At 34.3% G+C, this 14,402-nt stretch overlaps 1 protein-coding gene across 16 annotated transcripts in view; it reads left to right on the top strand.

The window, feature by feature from the left end:
- Positions 1 to 14,402, top strand: part of EYA4 (EYA transcriptional coactivator and phosphatase 4) — a 344,532-nt gene that overhangs the window by 280,333 nt on the left and 49,797 nt on the right. For 12 of the 16 annotated variants that reach the window (XM_070073546.1, XM_051854317.2, XM_070073543.1 and 9 more), the window contains 5 exons: positions 5,980 to 6,072; positions 10,552 to 10,618; positions 11,789 to 11,931; positions 12,064 to 12,207; positions 14,193 to 14,272. In XM_070073546.1, coding sequence (XP_069929647.1) covers positions 5,980 to 6,072; positions 10,552 to 10,618; positions 11,789 to 11,931; positions 12,064 to 12,207; positions 14,193 to 14,272 — 527 coding nt within the window. The remainder of the gene's footprint in view (positions 1 to 5,979; positions 6,073 to 10,551; positions 10,619 to 11,788; positions 11,932 to 12,063; positions 12,208 to 14,192; positions 14,273 to 14,402) is intronic. The other 4 variants (XM_070073549.1, XM_070073548.1, XM_051854321.2 and 1 more) reach the window with 2 other exon arrangements.

Raw genomic sequence — 14,402 nt, 5'->3', positions numbered from 1 at the left:
TCTTCAGATTTATATTGGTCCTTAGGTTTCTCTTTCAAATTTTTATCACTTGTAAAAATATTAAAATTATTAAATTTAAAAGTAGACTAATTGCACCCATAATTTATCAAATAAATCTGTGGCCAGACTTCTAGTCCATATGATACCTGTAGGAAAAATTAATCCCCACTGAACAGATAATATGTAAAGAAATGAGTATAGGTGTGTTGGAGTAAAATGAGTTTTGGACACTAAAATGTGAATTTCATAATATATTAACATACAAATATTGTTCTTTTGACATTTTTCACCCATTTACAAAGTTAAAAAACGATTCTTAGCTCACGAACCGTACAAGATCAGGCCATGGGTCAGGTTTGGCACACAGCCTGGTATTTACATAAAGTATGTAGGGCGTATAAATATGCGTGCCTATCATATAAAAAGTTATTTCCAGATATGGGTGATTTCAGATACTGATTTGCTTAATGGTCTAAAGATTCATGATTACTTACATTTTTATGCCAAAATATCTAGCTCTGTTGAGTACACTTAGGGCAAGGCCTTTAAAAAAAGTGATTTTTCACTTTTTCACTTAATTAAAAATATATCAAGCTTCTGTTATATACCAGGCTCTGTGCTACACAAGGGGAACTCAGTGATCTAAGGAACATGCTACTGGCCTTCTAGGGACTGAAAGTCAAGCAGAGTGAAACAGACAAGAAAATGACATGTACCATAGAGCATTTAAGGTAGATGCCTCGTGAAGGAAGGCAATATTTGATTCTGCATGAGATTAAAGAAATACTTCAAAGACAAAGTTTAGGGAAATAAAATCAGACATTCTAGTCAAATTTATTGTGTTTTGTATATTTGGAGTTGATATTTCAAAGAATCTTCCAAAGATTTGAATATGTTAGATATTGATTCATATGATATTTTTATTTGTTTCTGACTAGTATTATTTGTTCAGTGGAACTACCTACTGCTGTGACTCTGATCTTTTTAGATTTTCTTTTTAGGATGGAAGTCATAAATTGCTTCATAAAATTATTTCACAAAATTAAATACTTCATGGATAGTTAGAAATGAAAGACACTTGGTACTCACAGCTTTATGAGTGAGTATATTGAATCAGACAAACATAAATTGTAAGCTGTGCTTATTATTAAAACCAGTAGGCAGTACTTATTGCTTTCCTGCAGTGTTATAAATTGTAACTTTCCTGATCTCTTTCTGAAATTCTTTGTAGAAGTTAAGCTGCCAAAAGTCACTATGTGTGATTTTGTGATTTAGAAAGAAGTGTGCATGGAATTACATATGAGAATACTTCCAAAAGTTTGTGGGAAAATGGAATTAAGAGAGAAGTTTTTTTTGGTGCAGTTTTTTTTTTTTTCCCCACAAGTTTGTGCGTGTTAAAACACATATCCCATGAACTTTTTTAAGAACTTTTGTGTATACTCATATATCACTTGAAAAATTCCTTGTATCAAAATATGCTCATCTTTTAATTCTATTTTTTCCACAAAATTTTTGAAGTACTTCATAGTCTTTCAAGTAAATTTCAAGGGAAGGCTTTTGGCTCGGCAGTTAGTATGCCTACATCCCATTTCAGAGTTCCTGGGTTCAACGCCTGGCTTTAGCTCCTGACTCCAGCTTCCTGCTACTGCAGGCCCTGGGATGCAATGAAGGCTCAAGTATTTGGGTTCCTGCCACCCCTAAGGAAGACCTGGATTATTCCTGGCTCCTGTCCTTTGCCGACTTTTGTGGAGTGAGCCAGTGAATGGGATCTCTCTCTCCCTCTCTGCCTTTTAAATAAACAAATAATTTAAAAATAGACACAGAGCTTAAACACAGGTCCCTGAAGATGAAATGTAAAATGTAAATTTTTAGTTGTGTCACTTTTCAAGGATTAAGCCTGATATTGCAACAAATGAAGTTGAAATCTGAATTATGTCAAGAAGTCAAACTTTCTTCAAAAATAATAAGGCACATTAATGGTACATTAACATTCTAAAGATACTCTCAGGAGATAAGATTAAATTTGCTTTGAAAATACATGTATGCAGATAGGATTAAAACTTGGGGTGTGAAAAGAGGAAATCAATGATTTATTAGCCATAATCAACACCTAATATTAAGCATGTATGACCTAGATTTAGTTTAAAATTATCAGTTATTTTTATAGCTTAAAAATAAAAAATCCTACCATATGTGTGTATGCATATATATATATATTTTCTTCACTATTCATATGTATGAAGAGCATCCAACTTGCAAGTAGATAGGTAGTGATGTGGGGAGACTAACAATACAAGTGTTTCTTAACGTGATGGTTCTGTGCAAAGCACTTTAAAAAGGCATTTTATCCCAGTTTCAGAGAAATTAGCTTTTACTCACTTATTTTGAGAATGTGAAAGAATAAAACCTCAAAACTCTTCAACTGGGGGCATTAAAATGTGATTGTTGCTTTTGAATCGAAACATTTGGTGTCAAGTTTACTTTTGTTGGAAAATGTTTTTCTGTCCTATAGGTTTCTGTTTCTGGTTTATAGAATGTCATGATTTCAGATGCTGTCCTGAATAAAGCTAAATAACCCTGTTAGTTTTAGAAAAACAAAATATAGTTTAAAATACATTTGAACATATCAGAGAGAATACACTGATTATCATTTGGAATGAGGATTTTTATAAGTTTTAGAAAAATCGGAAGGCTTGTTTTATTAATGAACATCTTTCCAATATTGCCTTTAACAGATTTAATAAAAAAAATTTAAAACTTCCTTGCCCTTAGGAAAGTGTATGTTATACCCACCTTGAAGTGTAAAAACAAAAGCAAGACAGAAGAAAATGGAATGAACTACAAATATGCTATATTTGAAGCTTTGCTGAAAATGACTTCCATTTCTCAAGCTTTATCTACAATTATTATGCAGTGGCCACAGCAATTCCCTGTTTTATTAATATCAAGATAATACTTCTTGGTATTCTAACATCTCTTTATTAAATCAATTAATAATATAAGGCATGTTGATTTCACCTTTTGATTTCTCTATTGCTGAAAAAATCAAATTGTTTATTATTATCTAATGTTACCACTTTTCTTTAAAAAATTAAAACAACTTTACATCTTACTTGGAGCTGAATAGATGTTTGCTGATGCTCACTGCTTTAAGTGAAATAACTTATTTTCTGTGACAGCATAATTGATTTTTTCCTCTTTTCTTTTTTGTTCTTACCTGCATAGGAAAAATCATTTTACCTTAATGTGTGTCATTTCCCCCCACATGTTAGCATCTGTTTTGTTGAATTGTCATTTTAAAATCCATGCATCTTAATACACTGAAAATACCTTAATCCTGTCTTCACACACTTTCTAGGGAATACTTTTACTTAGAACATGAGCTTTATTTTATTTTATTTTTTTACTAAATGCAGACTTTTGTAATTTTAATGAGCGATGTTGCCAATATAATGAATCGGAACAAAAACTCTTTCTCCCTCTTCTTTCTCCTTTTGGCCACCTAAAACTTTCAAACTGAGGGGATTGTAATCAAAACCAATACTGAGTTTTTGAAATCAAATCTCAAATCTGGAATTCAAAATAATGAAATGAATTTTCATGTCTGGCTTTAGACCAATTTTATCAGACTCAACTCATAAGTGAAACACGCATTACTAGTAGTATAATAAATCTATTTTACAAATACTCCTGTAGATATAAACAAATTTAAATTGGAAAGTAGCCATGGTTACCCTCCAAGTTTTGCTGAAGGCTTTGGACTAAGCCTACTTATCATTGAAATCAGAAGTCAGACGTGGATGTTCCATTGCAAAGAGTAGCCTTTACACCTCCCTACGCCATAGTCTTGGTTAGCTTTATACAAATGAAAGTACTTCTGGATTAGTTAATGCTGCCTAAAACGCAGTATGGATTACAGTTTGGGTTCAGAAAACACACTACCTAATTTCAAATTCTAGCTCTCATTAATTATGTGAATATGGGCAAGTTATTGAACTTCTTTGTGCCTCCATTCCCTCATCTGAAATGTGAAGATGATAGTATTATCTGCTGACTTCTATGAGGAACAAATAATCTGATGCCTGAAAAGCACAGAAATAGCTCCTGGATGTATCAAGTATGTTTTCACTGTGTGCTGCCCGTCACTACCTATTTTAAAACCTACTTGTTGTGTTTTAAAATAGATAATGAGAAAGAAATATAAAACATACCTTAGAATCCTCTTCCAGTATTTTTCACTTGCATGTTTAATAAGGTGTTCCTAATGACTCTGTCTAGAAGATAGCCACATTCTCACCATGGTAAGAGCCTCTGTGAGAAACCACACCTGAAGGCAGCCTGTTAGGGCAGAAAGATCATTGAATGTTGGAGCTATACACCTGAATTCAGACTGTAGCTCTTCCTTGTCTTGCACTGTAACTTATCCAGGATCCTCAGTCCACCAGAGTATACACAGTTGTTGTGTATAAGTTGGATATCATTATTTGTATCCACCAGGATTATTTTAAGGGTTAGTTAAATGTACATCATTTAATACATAGTAAATTGTGTAAATAAAGAATAATTTTGGAGTGATAAATAACTTAGTAATGGTAAGTATAGTTATCAATCAGATATAACTGTAGTAAGAACTGCTATGCAAATTAATACTCAAAACTAGTAATGATGATTCATTATTTATCATTACACAAATGATTAAACACTACTCCTCAAATTATTGTTACTATTAGAAAGTCAACCTTACATTTCCCCTTTGATAGGATAAGGAATCCAACTTTATTTACTTCCTCTTTTCAACCTTTACACTTCTCTGAATTTTCTATCGAGTTATCATGTCATTTTCAGTCATCTGTCCTAAATTAACCATGGCTCGCTGAGGGTGTGGTCAATTCAGCTAATGTGTAAAGAGCATAATCATTATTGCATGTTTTCCCATAAACCAATTGCCTTTCTAACAATGTAATACTACTGACTTTGTTAGTTGGTGGGTACCCTGTGAGCTCCACTACTTTTTGCTGTAATTGTTCCTAATTAGCTAGTCTTCAGTTTCCTCTTCATAGTCTTTGGCTTGCTTCTCAGTTATTTAACTGTCATTCCATATACGAGCAGAAAGCATAAGAGGTGTTAATCAGAAAGTAACTTAGTTTATTTATTTGCTGCTGTGGTATGTGTAGTGGGTTTTGCCAAAAAGGGAAAATATGGTGTGACCAAATGGGTAGAGGGTTTATCACTGTCCCCTCCTTGTTGCAACTAATAATTGTAATGTGTGCCAGGCTACTTCATTGTCAAGTGAGGATCCTGTCAAAAAACACACTGTCTTGGAGTGTTTATGACATAGTGCAAGTGTTTTCAAAAGAGATACTTGTGGCTGTAAGAAGTGATCTCTGATTCTAAGCTTATCTTTAAAAATGACTGTACCATTAAAATGACCGTACCAGCAAAATACAAAGCCCAACACATATTGTCCCCTAAGTCTTTTTTTAAAACAGATATTTATTGACTGCCTCATTTTGCACCCAGTGCAGGAATAGGTGCCATGTGTTTGCCTTTACTTCCATTATACTCTTATGAAATCAGAAATTTTAAAAAACATCTTCTGGGAAGAATAAAATATAAGCTAGTCAATCTCTCTGTTATGAGTTGGATTACATGTGCTGAAGACTGACTCTTTTTTCTGTCTGTTGACTATACCAGAGTGTGCTTAGGTGAGTTAAAACAGCAAATATGTGTATTGCTGTTTCACTCTTTAAGGCTGACTGCCTTTCAAAGCCAGCCAGAGAGAACTAGTTCAGAGGATTTTAGATTAAATCCTCTGTAAATGCATGCCCATTTAGAAGCTAAATTAACAGAACTGTCCTCATCAACTTCTCCAGTTTTCTCTTGCATGCCCATGGTAGCTAGACAAATCACTAGTAGAACAGTCAGGGTCTTTGATATAAATTTAGAAGGAAACTCACATGTCCTTATTCTTCTACGTAGTGTCTCTTCTTGCAGTCAAAACAGAGCCCCTGAACAGCAGTGAAACCACGACCACGACTGGAGATGGAGCGCTTGACACTTTTACTGGGTCAGGTAAAGCCTTTAGCTCGTGTGTCGTTACATTCACACCGGGGTATGCGCACATCCTCCTCCTTGTGAATAAGCAGCACAAACATCAAAGCTGTTAGAACGCTGAGCTCTATAAAGGTAGCAATAAATTCACTTTTTTGGAGAACTACTTGTCATAAAACTGTGTCTTTTTGGAAATTAGGTTTGGAATCATTTTGCCAGCTTTACAGCTGACAGCAAAACAGTCCCATGACTTTCTTATTAGAGATAAGCAGAGTTGGCTTCCTCTGCAATTATTTTATACAGTATTTAATTAATTTAATAATTAGGTTGTAGTAGCCGACTTTGTTCCCTCCACTTGCTCATTTCAATTACATTAAAACTGCCTTTGGTCCAACATTCTAGATGTAAAACTATCCATTTGGTTCCTTCTAAATAACCTTATTTCCTCCCTGGGTTTAAAGAACTCCTCCTGTGTAAGCAGCTGAGTGACAAGTATTAAAGGTTAATGGGCTGCGGGAGAGCACATGCTGGTCGCATTAGAACCCAGCCTGGGAGAGCACTCCTGTGCTTCAAAGCGAACAATGGTGTGTCTTTAAACATCAATCCTTTTTAAATATAAATACCTGATAACTCCCAGCTGGGCACATGGGCATGAATTAAGTTAACTTAGTTAAAGTGTTTTTATTTTTTTAATTACAGTATTTACCTTGGCGTATTATCTGGTGAAAAGATTTTCTTTTAAACCTAGGAGGAATGTGTATCAGAAGGATGAAAATTAAACCTAGAGAAGTATTTATGGCAATTAAATCTTGCTTCTGTTATTTTACTTTAATATAAGAGTATTTTGCATTTCTCCATGCTCACCCATGCAAGGGTTTTATGTAGGTATGCTTTACGTGAAACAAGTTGAGGTATGACTTTAAATATGATGTCATTATGGCATATATTTAATTTTTGTATATACATATGATTCAATTTTATTGCTTCACACTGACTGGAAGCAGTTGCCATGTATTCACATAAATATCAGTACTGCAAACAGAAGTAAATAGCAGTACATAAACCTTGCATAGGGACTTCTATGTACCAATCCACACCCTTTCTAGCAATTCACCTGCCTCCCAAAAGATAGGTCCCACCATTACTATTCTATATTTCTCACTTACCATGACTCAAAGTAAATGTATAAGAAAAATATTTTAAGGAAAAAATATTAATTAATTAATTAATTATTAATTAACTGCTGGCATACTTCAGTAGTGCACTCCAAGCTAATGGAAAACTAAATGACAAAACCATAAAAGTTCACCTTAGAAGGAATTCCAGAGCTCTCTGATCATTTGAAGGGCAAGACCAAGGTAAACAGAGAAGTTCAAGGTGGTTGCAGTCCCATCATCAAGGCCTCATAACTGGTCACTGAATCCAGAGCTAGGTGCTGGCCACCAGTCATGGATTTTAGTCTACAATACTCCATCAGAAAACATAAATATGAGAAAGAAGTGGGTGTGAACAGTCATCCTTTTTGAAATTCATTCACTCATTTTATTTACATTTTACCAGTTCTTTTAAGAACTCTCTAGGACGCTACTGCCCAATAAAGTAGCCACTAGCCACACATGGCTGTTGAAACTCAAAGGAACATTTGGTAAAAATCCATAATTTTGTTTCTAGTCAAATTAGCCACAATTGAAGCGTTTAATAGCTGACTATGCTCAGTAGATACTATATTGGACAACTGAGATATTAAACATTTTCCAACACTTTAGAAAGTTCTGTACATCAGCAATGGCTTAGGGTAGGTATTCTCTATAACACTATTAAAATTTTTGCTAATTCTTTATTGTTAGGGAGCTATTGTCTGTATTACAAAATGTCCATCAAAATCTTTGCATCTACCCCAGAATGCCAGTAGTACCCCCAGTTATGACAACCAAAAGTATCTCCAGACATTTAGATGTCTTATTTCTTGTGAGAGTCACTGATCTAAAATGTGTGAAAATGAGAGTAAAATCTTAAATAGTTTGACACCAACCTCAGAGAAGTTCATGATAGGTATACAAAATTCATTTTAATTGTTCTTAGGGACATTTTGAAGATAAGCGGTTCTTGCTTCCTTTTGTGTTCAGAAATAATGAGGCACAATAGGTGGAGTATGTTGGGTAATTGACTATGATTGATTAGTTGACAATGGGGAAGTAAAGTAAAGCTTTTCCAGAGATTAGACTGCCCTTAGTAGGAAGAGTTTTTATTTGATTGGCATATCACAACTCACTTTAATCCAATTTTGTTGTTATCAGTTATCTACAAATTTTGAGATAGAATAATGTATCCATTTCATTAAAGAAGCATAAACTGTTTTATATTTCTTATGTGAACATATTTATTTTCTGGGACAAAGGTTTTACAGTCTATGTAGAAAGTTAAAATGTAGACATTAATATGAAATGTTAAAGGTTAACTGAGCCTTGATAGTGTGGAAGTCCACTGTTTGGATGATGTGAAGGTTCACTTTTTAGAGGTAGAAATCATCCTATATATTCAGAATTATGTTTATATATTTGTTTTTTTCCTGAAATATATAATTCTGCTCTTTGTTTTATTTGATAAAAAGCCTTTGCAGTTAATGTTTCTTTTCATTGTTTGATGTATCTCTGAGGAAGTCTTGTATTTTATAATCTTGAGAATAACTGATTAATATGTGTAACTCAACTCTTTAGTGTACCAAGGTGAAATTCCATAAGACAGAACAACCTGGAATTAAGCCTCATTTACTGTATTTTCTCAAAACAGAGTATTCACTATTGGGAGTAATAACGAGACTGAATTTCTCATGGAATAACACTGTTGCTATACAATGTACCTTTAGCCCCATGGTTTTAGTATAGTCTGCTCTCATTAAGTTAATTTCAAAGTTTCAGACATTAAGTTTTTAAGAAATAAGTAGCAAAGGAATGGTTTCCTGGTCAGTTTATTTTCAGCTATACAAGGGGCCTTTAAAATTTTATGGAAATTACATAATAAGAAAAACTATGCATTAATTTCAAAACTGTTTTGTGGCAGGATAAATGAATCTTTTAATTTTTGAAATACCTTATATGTATATAGAAAATTCATTTTAATTTTTATTGTTGAAAATGCTTAGAACATAACACCTGTACTCATAGCTGATTATTTCAAAACTGATTTATAATATTTATAATTTATAATACATAATATATTTATAATATATAATATTTATAATATTCCTGAACATATGTTTACTGCATGATTGTTGTAAAAACTAAAATACACTTTTCATACTCAGTGCTTATAGGCAAAATAGCACTTTAAACACATTAAATTCTGCATGTTTATGAAGCAATAGATCACAAGGATACTTCATAGCATTTTGGTACAGAAATATATCATGTTTCATAAAATAGTTAGCAACCTAAACCTATTTGTCACTTTTACAATTCTCAAAGTTTAGCTCCAGAATTACTCTGAACAACTTAGAAAGGACATCGTACTTTGAAGTATAACCATGATGGATTAGACTAAACTAATTCCAGCACTGCATTGTGTACTACTTTAATCTTTCTGAAAAGTGAATGAACAGCAGATGGCCTAATAAAGACACTCTGTGTGCTTGCCCAGTATGGATTAGCTCTGAAGGGACTGGCTCAACACTTTAGAGTCCATATATTTGCAATACATCTGTCTTAGTCAAGGCAGATGGTTAAAGGAAAGAGAAACTTCCAAATTTTTGGATATAGTCCAGTTTGAAGTTGTACGTTTAGGTGAAATTTAAATAGGATCTGACTTTCTTTTTTAAGTTCTTCTCAGAAAAGTTTTATCTCTGGTAGTTCAAAAGATATTTGTAAATATGTTGCTACTGCATTTCTTGATGATGTTCCTAAAAGTGTTTTATTGTCACCCCTAACTTTCTAGGTATATTCTATTACTTCAATACTTTGGGTTCTGCACTTTTTAACTACTCATCTGATTGGTAAAATGAAGGGAAATAGAAAACAACAGCATTTGCAATTAGAAAATGAAGGATGAAACATGAGATTTTTCTTAATTTGTAGTGTATTTGAATTAAATACAGAACAAGATCAATATACAGTGCCATAATATTTGGAATTTAAAATGTAAAGGTTACACATTTAAAATTTTTTCATATCATAAAAGCTCAATTACCCTATAATAAAATATGTTTATTCATAGCATAATACTAGAGAGCATGCTAGCAGTATGAGAATATGAAGAGGAGTGTTCACTGCATGCTCTTAGAACAAACCTTGAAGTGGTTTAATTAAGAGAAAGTTTTTAGGCAGCTATTCCACTTTAGAAAATGCATTTTAGAAAATGACTTCTCTGTTTTTTAAGAAAATAAATTAATTTTCAAAACATATGTTTAACATTTTAATGATCATTTCTTCAAACTGGTTATGTACACTGTAGTGAAATGGATTTATGAAGCAGCATTTTGTGCACTGGTTTGTTTGTGTCTTGCAGTAATAACAAGTAGCGGCTACAGCCCCAGATCAGCGCATCAGTATTCCCCACAGCTGTATCCTTCCAAGTAAGTACTCAGTAGATTCTTTCAGGTTTGCTGGAATGATTTTCCCAAATTATAATTACTAATTTGTATTCACACAATAGAACAACTTTAAATTGGCAAACATGTATGTCTATAAGTGTATCAGAGATATGTGGTTGATATATATTACTTGGTCATAAATACAGATAAATATCCTGTGTAAATTAGAAATACCAGCTTTTATCTGGATACTTCCCTTCATTCTAGATATTTATACCTTGAGGAAAACTTCAAGCTCAAGCCTGAATATATTTTATTTTTAATGACAATTTAAAAGTACTGGCTGCTTTGAATCTAAAGGGATTACATTTTATACAAACATCTACACTTCATGATTCATGCCATCTTAGAAATATTTTCATTGGATTTCAAATTCTAATTAGCATATTTTTGGAGAATATGCTTTAGTGGTTTTTTTGCCTAAGGTATAATCTACTTCATTGAGGACAGGAATAGACATTTCACATTTAACTAGGTTGAGTTTGTATCTGAATTTGTTTGGAATCAGCCAGTTGAGCCAAGATGCTTGCTCCTGAAACATGCCCATTTAAAGATAACAGGTTATTTTCTGCAGTGTCCTGAAGTAAAGGCTGAGGATTGGATAGCCAGGGAGAATGCTACATAAAATGAAACATTGTGTAGAGAATGACATTACATTATTTCTCAGGAAGCCTCCTCCCTGGTTTTTGTTTCTGCTTGTGTTTTTGTTAAAATTTCCTATTGAAAGGCTTTTGAATAAACTTCTTTAGTCACAGCTTAGCAGGAGATTACTCCTAGTGTCTGCACATGGTATTGTGCTCAGGAAGGTAGAAATTAACCATAAATGCTGCATTTTCTGCATTTACATATTAATTTGAGTACTATTTCAGGTGTAAATAAACATTTTTAGATTCAGAAGATACTTCAGATACAAGACTGAAACCAAATTCCTCATTTTACAGTTAAGGTGTAGACTTAGGGAGTTTAAATGATTTGTTCAAGGTCACTAGACTTGTTTGCAGCAGAGCCTGGTCTTTCCTAGGTGGTTAAAGCTACATTATGGGTATGGAGGAAGATTACTTGCTGGATAGTATAGGACTTCACTGAATCTAAGCTGTCTGAATTAATATGCAGTCTTTGTTGCCACAGTAATGCTATTTTTCTGATATTTAGGCCCTATCCACACATTCTTTCTACACCAGCAGCTCAAACAATGTCTGCCTATGCAGGCCAGACTCAGTATTCGGGGATGCAGCAGACAACCGTCTACACAGCCTACTCACAGACAGGACAGCCCTACAGCCTGCCCACTTATGGTATTTCACGTCTTCTATCTTCTCCTTCTTTGGTTAAAAGCAGGTAATCCTGCTGACTAATAGTTTTGTGTTCTGTTGTATGTGAATATCATCTGACTAATCAAGTGGTTTGCTCATGCATTTCCTGAACAGATTTGGGTGTGATGTTGCCCGCCATCAAGACAGAGAGTGGACTTTCCCAGACTCAGGCTCCATTGCAGAGTGGCTGCCTCAGTTACAGCCCAGGATTTTCTACTCCACAGCCAGGCCAGACACCATATAGTTACCAAATGCCAGGTAAGTAGCCACACACGAAAAGCGTTAGGTGAGAACTAATTCTTTGAGTGAGACGCCTTGGCTTCAGACTAGGAATATCCGGTCATGAAATCAGTTTTAAACTTTACCACTGCTCACACAGTTTCTTAAGAAAGACAAATAACTGAGCAGAAATATGCTGAAAACAGTTGAATATACATCAAGAAACATGACCCATACCTAATGTAAATACTTAAGTTTAAGCTGCATAACATCAGCAGGAAACCAAGGCCAAGCAAAGCAAGCTCAAAGCCAACCAACCACCAGGTTAGTCACACGTTTGGTGTCGAGTTAAGCGATTTAAAAGATTCATTGCACAAACCAGTATTTTCTTTTCTGTATTCCTTAGGTATGTAATGCTGTTTTGATTATATTTAAAAGTGAATTAGCACTTTTCTAAGTTTTACTTATCACTGAGTGATGGAAGATTTTTTTCTTCATTCCTGAAATACCTCTCTCCTACTGATGCTGTATTTCTTGAAGTAACTACATACTTATATAATTTGCACCCCTCCAGACTTCAATAGGGGTCATCTTTTATCTTACATTGTTTTTGACTCCTATTAAAAATTATATTGATCTTTGTGTAATAGTTGCAGCAAAAATGTTTCTTAGCACTAAAAGCATTGAAAGTTCTTACCTGTCATTTTATCTGTGTTGTTAGTCATAAATTTGGGGCTATATTAATATATTTGAATCAACCAATATCAACATTTTATGAAACAGCAAGTCTCATTTACCTAGACAGTAGGTTGAAACATATTTGGGTACACGTCATGGCCACAGTGAACCACACAGCTTCAGTGAGCAGGCTGACAGCACTTTGTTTTTTTTGTTTGTTTGTTTTTGTTTTGTTTTGTTTTGTTTTCTGCATATACATTTGTATTGGCTCTTTCAGGCTAGATCTAGTGCATTGATTACCTAATATATCAGTAGTCAAAACATGTTGATAGTCGGTGCCACGGCTCACTTGGCTAATCCTCTGCCTGCAACGCTGGCACCCTGGGTTCTAGTCCCGGTTGGGGCGCCAGTTCTGTCCCAGTTGCTCCTCTTCCAATCCAGCTCTCTGCTGTGGCCCAGGAAGCCAGTGGAGGATGGCCCAAGTGCTTGGGACCTGTACCCCAATGGGAGACAGGAGGAAGCACCTGGCTACTGGCTTTGGATTGGCGCAGCGCGCCGGCCGTAGCAGCCATTTGGGGGGGTGAACCAACGAAAAAGGAAGACCTTTCTCTCTGTCTCTCTCTCTCTCTTTGTCTAATTCTGCCTGTCAAAAAAAAAAAAAAAGTTGATATGTTCAGTTGCCTCAGTAGTCTGATTTTACTCCTTGCCAAGTACTTTCTATAAGAACACATTTTTTCTGAAGAATCTATAATTGATAGTTCACTTGTTTTTGTCCTAACTTTAAAGATCCATGAATTTCAGATCTGTAGTAAAGTTTTAGAAGGCTCTCAAAACTTAATCTGAATTTTTTTTTTTTTTTTTTAAGAAAGGGCATGAAAGAGTAAAATGGCAAGGAACTCCAAACATCATTCTCAGTGTGTTTATTTCCTACACTCCTAACCCGGTCCAAATATTTAACTTAAATGATTTTATATGCAAATGCAGTTTATGTGATGATTTGAAATTTCCAGTGGCTTCCTGGGACTAACTCAGAATGTATGGTATTTTATCCTTTGAGTAGCCCTGCACTTGCAGACACTCAACCCCTGAATGTTAGCCTCAGTCGTGGCGGAGACTTTTCCCATGTGTTCCTGTTTAGAACAACAGACTTCTATAGAAAAGACTCTACCAATTGTTGCAGCAGGGATCATGACAAGCATATTTTCCGAAACACTTTCCCAACTTCAGATTTCACTGACTATGCAACAAAATACAAATATATTTCTATTGTGGAATTCTTCAAAGTGAAATATTTTCATCACTTTACAAGGAATATTTCTTAAGTGCAATTTGTTCTTTACCTCTAGGTTCTAGTTTTGCACCATCATCTACTATTTATGCAAATAATTCAGTTTCCAATTCAACGAATTTCAGTGGTTCACAACAGGTATGGTGTTTATATTTTTATATCCATTTCAGATTTATGAAGAATTCTTTCAGGTTATCATACACATGTGCACTATTCTAGAAAAGGTTTCTTTATTCAAAATTAAGATAGTGTTTCAGGATAGTAAGAA

Source organism: Oryctolagus cuniculus, chromosome 5 (genome assembly GCF_964237555.1).
Source record: "Oryctolagus cuniculus chromosome 5, mOryCun1.1, whole genome shotgun sequence".
Classification (NCBI taxonomy): Eukaryota; Metazoa; Chordata; class Mammalia; order Lagomorpha; family Leporidae; genus Oryctolagus; species Oryctolagus cuniculus.
The sequence above is the reverse complement of the archived record's forward strand: the minus strand, read 5'-3'. Positions and strand labels throughout refer to the sequence as shown.